This window comes from Canis lupus, chromosome 25 (genome assembly GCF_011100685.1).
Source record: "Canis lupus familiaris isolate Mischka breed German Shepherd chromosome 25, alternate assembly UU_Cfam_GSD_1.0, whole genome shotgun sequence".
NCBI lineage: Eukaryota > Metazoa > Chordata > Mammalia > Carnivora > Canidae > Canis > Canis lupus.
The window spans coordinates 35,304,993-35,311,756 of record NC_049246.1 but is presented as its reverse complement, the minus strand read 5'-3'; the positions used below and the strand labels follow the sequence as shown (position 1 = coordinate 35,311,756).

At 57.6% G+C, this 6,764-nt stretch overlaps 1 protein-coding gene across 3 annotated transcripts; it reads right to left on the bottom strand.

The window, feature by feature from the left end:
• Nucleotides 1-888: 888 nt before the first annotated feature.
• NUDT18 (nudix hydrolase 18) lies at nt 889-5,373 on the bottom strand. Of its 3 annotated transcripts, none has more exons than XM_038573895.1 (3): nt 4,853-5,373; nt 2,730-2,943; nt 889-2,484 (listed from the first exon to the last, which is right to left on the bottom strand). In XM_038573895.1, the coding sequence occupies exons 1-3, from the start codon at nt 4,856-4,858 to the stop codon at nt 1,889-1,891; spliced, it is 816 nt and encodes a 271-aa protein (XP_038429823.1). In that variant the 5' UTR covers nt 4,859-5,373; the 3' UTR covers nt 889-1,888. The 3 variants fall into 3 exon arrangements, with proteins under 3 accessions (XP_038429823.1, XP_038429822.1, XP_038429821.1); XM_038573894.1 differs by lacking the exon at nt 4,853-5,373 and adding an exon at nt 3,822-4,073 and having other exon boundaries at nt 2,730-2,922; XM_038573893.1 differs by lacking the exon at nt 4,853-5,373 and adding an exon at nt 3,822-4,072.
• Between the last annotated feature and the right edge of the window lie 1,391 nt (nt 5,374-6,764).

The following is a 6,764-nucleotide window of genomic DNA, read 5'->3' as shown; positions in this document are numbered from 1 at the left end:
GCGGCCCTGTTCTGCACCCTTCGTCCCTTCGTGTCCTCCTGCACAGGACTCCACTGCTCATTCAGACCCTTCTTCTTCCCCAAGAAAGATTCCTTTTCCAACACTGGAGCGGAGGGGGGTGGTGTGCCGGGGGGTGGCAGTGGTGGTGGTAAATAGAGACAGGCTCTGGCAGCGCAAATCTGATGTTCCTCAGTGCCTGCCAGGAACCAGGCTCTTTCTTGGCCAAGCAACACTATTTCTGCCCAGCTTACTTACAGCTGAGAGCCAGCTAGCCTCGGAGACACTGGGAAAGAATGGGCCATCTGGAGCATCTGTATGCGAGTCTCATTTCGGGGTGTTTATGTCGTGGGCTGTACGAATGCTGTTAGTGGGCCTCCTATTTTTAAAAAGTTCGTCCTTAGGTGCATGTGTGTGGGGACGCTCTCGGGAAGGTAGCTGAGAGAACTCCAGGACGGAGCAAGTTGAAAACTTAGGGCTGATGAGTGGCTCTTACCTCAGTATGTCAGAATCACCTGATTTGCTTTTTGCAATCCCTGTGGAATCAGTGTCTCTGGGGGAGGGGTCCCAAGCTGTTTTTCAAGCTCTCCAGGTGATTCTATTGGGCAGGGTTGAAAAACACTCCAGGCTAAATAAAGTGGGAGCAAAGACTGCCCTTTGACATGGACTGGTGGGTCCCTCAGACACTGAGAGAAGTGACCCAACGTGAAAGGTTTTGATTCCATCATGTGGGAGATGTTTGTCCTCAGAGGGGACAAGAGGATTCCTACCACAGCCTAAGGCCAGAAAGACAGATGGCAGCCAAGAGAGGATGGGATGGGGGGCCCTTTTCCTGGTCCATCAGTGTTGGAGTGCAGCCACCTCAGAAGGAAGGTCTAATCAAGTGTTCTCTTGCTCAGAACCAGAAATCTGTATTACATGCAGTGAGTAGCACACGATAAATCTTCTTTGTTTACTTCCTATGATTTTTCCCTGAAGTTTTAGTAAAGTTTTTTTTTTTTTTAATAATAATACTTTTTATCATGATTCTGCTGGGCTCAGGAGAAATGAATAAAGGGTTTCGGTCTGGCTCCGGCTGGAGTTGTAGAAAGGCAGGGGCAAGAAGCTTGTGGCCCGCAGAGTGATGCAGGGAGGGAGCAGGGGAAAAGAGGTGGGACTGGCTTTTACTTTATGGCTCCTCACCCACCTGAAGCTCCCAGTGTTCTCACTGCCAAACCCTGGAGGGGATGAGGACACAGGCAGGCAAGAGAAGGAGAGCCCCAGTGGGCCACAGAGGCTATGGTGGATGGCAGGAAGCCTGCCCACCCAGGTCACTTGCTGTCTGGGAAGAGCTGGGAGGGTGTGGTGGGTCAAGGGAGGAGCTTCCTTCTTGATGCAGTCCCCTGCTTCCTGCTCACTTCCTCCCCACAGACACATTTAGGAAGGAAGGCAAAGCAAGTACCACCTATTTACTCAGCAAGGGGCCCACTCCCTTGGAATGACCCCCCCCATTCCCACCCCCACCCCGCACCCAGTCTGTGTTCTAAGTGCCTAAGAACCTGGAACCCGGATGTAGGCCTTTACTGAGGGGAGCATGGAAAATGATAAGTAGATGCCATCTCAGGTTCAGAAAGTTCTCTCCTCCCCTTAGGGAGTAGTGCCCTCATCATGCCCACAGAGTAATTAGATCCTTGAGCTCTGAACTCCTTGTTTGGTTAAAGTCACTGTCCTTTTGGTGCAGCGTAGGGACCTGTTCCACAGAAAAGGAAATTACCCTGAGAACTAAGAGAATCACCTGCTCCCAATGCAACAAGACTTCTGACTGCCAACCTCCTGCCTCCCTTAGGAAGGCAGAGCCACGGTAGGGGGTGGGGCACAGGTGCCCGGCTCCTTGCACCACGATGGCACCTTCCTATCTGTTGACTGGGACGACCGATGATTCCTGAAGCCTCTGTAAGAGCTGGCTTTGTAGGTCTTCCTCCATCACCTTCCACCAAAAAAAGTTCTCACCCCGAACTTTTGGGGGCTCACTCTGCATGCCTGGGTTCCGAAAAGCCACAGTCACCAGCACATTCAAGCAGATGCCATCTGCGTGGTCCTTGCCCAGGTGCTGCAGTCCAAGCAACCCCTTGGTCTCCACTGCCAAATGGTGCAGGGTCAGACATTCCTGTAGCAGCCGCAGGATGGCCATCTTGATGCCACCCCTTTGCTCCATGGGACTGAAGCCGCAGGCAGTGATGGGCAAGTGAGGCATCCCCTCTGTGCCCACCAGCACCCACACTGTCTGGACACTGGTAAAAGTGGCCACGAGTCGCTGGCAGACCAGACTGCAGGGAAGCTCCTGGGGCAGAAGAAGAGGGTGCCTGGCTTGCTGGCGGTACCGGGCAGCTAGCTCTACCAGGTGCAGAATGTCCTGGGCTCGCAGCGGGGTGGGCAGGGAGCTTCGTGGGTACCAGCCAGCCTGCAGGGACTCTGCATCTGCCTCCTTGGAAGTCTTGAGAATTCCACCTGGAGGAGATGTCGAGGATGGGGTGGGAGAAAGGGTCTCTGTTGAGAGAAGTGCTGGGTCCGGCAGAGTAAATGGTCACCCAAGGATCCTAACCCTGACCCAGGGTAATGGGATTGGTGGGGGCTGGGATCTGGAGATGCCAGGCTTGTCCTGGACAGAATAGGGGCTCATCGCACCAGAGGACAAGCTGAGGGGAAAGGTGTCAACTGCCCCCTGACAAACACTGCCACCAGGTGGGCCATACCTGTGGCTTGAGCGAGGAACACAAAGCGGATCCAGGATGGGCCCCGCTCCTCCACAGAAAGCAATGTCAGGGGCTCACAGTACAGCCCGGCCTCCTCCTTCACCTCCCGCTGCAGGGCCTCCACGATGGTCTCCCCAGGCTCCATTCTCCCCGCGGGTAGGTACCATGATCCACGGCACTCTTTCTTGGCCTCCTGGATCAGTAGAACCTCATCCTGAGGGGAGAGAGAGGATCCTCACCCCCACCACAGCTCCGCTGCAAACCTGCCCTTGCCCCGGGGGTGAGATCCTATCTCAAACACAGCCACCCAACACCCCCTTACTGGTGCACACCTCAAACCGTTGAGCTCTCCAGGGGACTGGCCCTTGTGTGCCTGGGGGCCTGCAGCTGTCTGTAATTTACCCTTCTTTGCATTCAGACTTCTGTTTCGGAAAGGGGTGAAGATTCTTGGGAGCTGTTTCAGGGGCTGGGGATTAGGCCCCACAGGGAGCTTTGCCATGTGTCCTGCACTGATTCCCGTCTATATGCCATGGGTCTCTGTAGTTCTCTCATCTCCCCTGGTGATTTACCAACTGCTTGTGGCAGGGCCTCCCACTGGGGCCTAGGCTTTGAAATACCCACCCCCCAAGCCCATACAACTCCTACCTATGGCCCTGGCCCCTTCTAGCTGTCATGGCAGCAACTTGTACAAGGATCAGCAGAAAAGAGCAGTGCACAGTGGGACAGGAGGCCCGAGTACAAGTGCAGGTCATGCCATTACTGTTCGTGGGACCCAGAGGAGGTCTCTGAGGCACTGGGCACATCTTTGAGCACACTAGGGGCAGGCACTGTGCTCGATTCTGGGGAAAGAAGAGGAACAAGGCAGGCCTCCTCTCGAGACACTGAGGCCTACTGGGAGGGAAGAAACAGGCTCCGGGCCTCAGATTCCTCTTCTGTATAGACGGATCAGCTCAGGGCTGGGCCGCACAAGGCTCAAGGCTCGGATGCAAGTGTGAGTGAGAGTGCTTTGCAAAACTGGGGAGCACCACGCACTAGGAAGCGGTGGCTCCTGCCGGGAGGTCCTCCGTCCCCACCGGGGCTGGCTGCGCTCACCTGCTCGTTGAGGAACACGGCCAGCACCACGTAGCAGACGTTCTTCCGCAGCCGCACCGGCGCCGGGGGCTCCCCGGCCGGCTCCGAATCATAGCCGTGCACGCTCACCCCCTGGCCCCCCAGCAGCGCCGCCAGCACCCTCGCCAGGCCCTCCGAGGCCATCGGGTCCCCCGGGGCCGGAGGACGGAGAGCGGCCGCAGTGAGCAGGCCGGGACGCCGGCGAGGCTGCGGTCGGGCGCCCTCGCCCCCTCCCCCTGCCGACCCGGGCCCGGCGCTCGCGAACGCGGAAGCGCCCGAGGAGCCCTGCCCGCTGATTGGCTAGGCGTCACCGCGGCCTGCGCGGATTGGCTGGCTCGCGTCGGTCATCGCGGGGCGGGGCGGGGCGGGGCGGGGCCGGCCCGGGAGCCCGCTAGGAGCCGGGTAGGACCCGGGCCTGGGGCGGGAGCCGCGCCTGGGCGCTGGGCGCCGCCGCCGGGCTTCTGCGTCTCCATCAGTTACCCCTCGCCTCCCTCCGCGCATCTCCAGTCGCCAGCCTCTCTAACTCCTCCAGCAAGCGCTTGTCGGCGCGGGTTCCGACGATGACGTCATCCAGCCTGCGGGCTGCGGAGCGCCACAGGAGCCGGCGACGGTGACGTCACAACAAGCCAGATGACGTCACGGAGGCCGGAGGGTGGGGGAGGGGGCCGCGGCTTGGACCCACCGTTCTTACGCCTGCCTACCGTGGCGTTGCCCAAATTGATCACTTCCCAGATAACCTTATTTCTTCACTAAAAATGTACCGCATGTCTCCACGGCAGGGGGAGCATTAGCTCCTGCCTTGGAGGGGATTCTGACCCTGGGGAGGTGGACATAGACATATAATGAAAAGTCCCTCAAGGGTTATAAGCCAAGTGCTAAATGATTGGGTTGGGCAAGAGGTGTGACAGGTGCTCAGAGGAGGGAGGGAGCAGGGCTGGGGTGGTCAAGGTGTGGTTGGCGGTGGGAGGAGGGGGTTTGGGGCAGAAAGAGGGCCTGTAATCAGCCAGCCCAACCTTCATCGGTGTCCTGGCCCCTTGCCCGCTGCATGTCCCACGCAGTTTTAGGGCCCTCTCCACTGCAGACTGAGAGCCCTGGGAGGGCAGGGACCAGGTCTTGCTCCTTCGGCTTTGTTCCCCGCACACAGAGCTCACAAGGCCTGGTGGCCTGGCGCTCTGAGAGCAGGGTGTGGGTTGTTTTGGCGAGTTCCTACTTCTCTCCCAGACTGACCTTTCCTCCTCAGAGCTTCCTTTAACCTACTCTTAGGACAGGAAGGCAGGGCCAGCTGGAGTGAAACTATAAAGGCAGCCGAATCAGAGCTCCTCATCCCCAGTTAGGTCTCCCCTTTCCCTCCTGCCAGCTTCCTTTTGGGAACGTGCTGATAAAGTACTGGACTTGGAACCAGATGTCCAGCCGCAGCTCACTGGCTGGCCCTGTGCCCCTGGATGAGTCGTGGGTCTTAGTTTCCTCATCTGTAGAGTAGGCTCATAATAGCCCTTCTTCCACAGGGTTGTCAGGGAGGTGAACCGTCCTGGGAGGAGCTCTGTAGACTGTTGTACAGGTCATCATGACCAGGCAGCCCAGCCCTCAGGGTGAGCCCTCCTGGCCACAGCACTTGTTGCCGCCACACAAAGGCCCACTGTCATGAAATATGCCTACAGGACCACCACAGAGCTGTAGTCTCTCTCAGGAATTCCAGCCACACCAGCCCGACCTCCTTAGGCGCCTCTCACATAGGGAATTGACTGCAAGTTCCTTGGGGGCAGGGCCCTGGGTTAGGTGGGGTGGCATCCCTGCTGGACCCTCAAGCATTTGAGGCACTTGGTGAACACTGCTGCCACCAGCCCTATCCAAGGCCTCTCTCCTCCCAAACACTGGGACTCGCGGGGCTGAGAATCAGGCCTCAGGGACCACAAAGCAACTTGTCAACATATTTGCTGTGTGTATGTATCTACATGTCCTTTTTCACATCTGTGAAGTGGGGATAGCGTTGGTCCCAGACTCCTTTCTGCCTCCCAGGGATGATTTGAGAGAGAATGAGGTCATGTCTGGCAGGGCTCTGAGAGCCTCAGAGGCAGCCTAAGATAAACACCAGACTGCCTGGAAGAGCAGACTGCAGCAAACCACGGCTCCACGCTCCCATTATCACTGGGAAAAGCACTCCTCCCCTGTTAAGTGGACCTAATGACCCCTGTGGTGAGGAACACACGAGGCAGAGGACCCTCGAGGCAGTGTACCCAGCCCTTCCGGGAGTGCTGAGGAAAAAGGAGAAAGCAGACCTTCTCAAGGCATTGGGTGGAAGACCAAACACACCAGACTGAGACAGCAGAGGCCCTCAGGCCCACAGGAAAGGTGGAGGGAGGGAGGTAGGGGGGCTAAGGGAGAAGCCCTCAGAACCAGAGACAAAGAAAGTTCTCCGTTCAAGTTTGCTCTGCCTCTTGCATACCCAGAGAGGGCAGAGCACCAGCTGGTGGGGGTGGCTACGCAGCATGGTGGGCAAGAGTGGCCACACTTGGGAGATCCATAGTATAGCACTCGCAGCACCCATGGGAGCAAAGCCTGAAGCAGCCATTTCAGAGCACGTGGATGGACATGCGTGTGAGCACATGTGCAGGAAGGCAATGTAGACAACCTTGGAAACAGGGCCAGGGATGGGCAGGCAGGGTGGGGCAAGGGCGTCTGTGCTTCCAGAGGCCTTTACAGAGCAACAAACGCCATCCCTTTGCAAAGTAGGAGGGTGAAGAGGGCAGTAGCCCAAGGTACAGGGTGGGGGAGGTTTGGCTCAGCCTGTGCCCTGCCCCCAGCTTGCTGGATGGCCTTGGGGGAGCCACATGGACCCTCTAGGTCATCTGTAAGATGCAGACATAGGTGGATCCTATCTGGAAACAGATAAAGGATCCTATCCTATCTGGAAACAGATAAAGGAAT

Excerpts from the sequence above, each read along its gene's own strand:
- NUDT18 (XM_038573893.1), bottom strand. The coding sequence starts at position 3,983 with ATGGCCTCGGAGGGCCTGGCGAGGGTGCTGGCGGCGCTGCTGGGGGGC. Across the intron at positions 2,944-3,821 it reads CCGTGTTCCTCAACGAGCAG|GATGAGGTTCTACTGATCCA; the intron begins GTGAGCGCAGCC and ends CTCTCCCCTCAG. Across the intron at positions 2,485-2,729 it reads GTTCCTCGCTCAAGCCACAG|GTGGAATTCTCAAGACTTCC; the intron begins GTATGGCCCACC and ends CATCTCCTCCAG.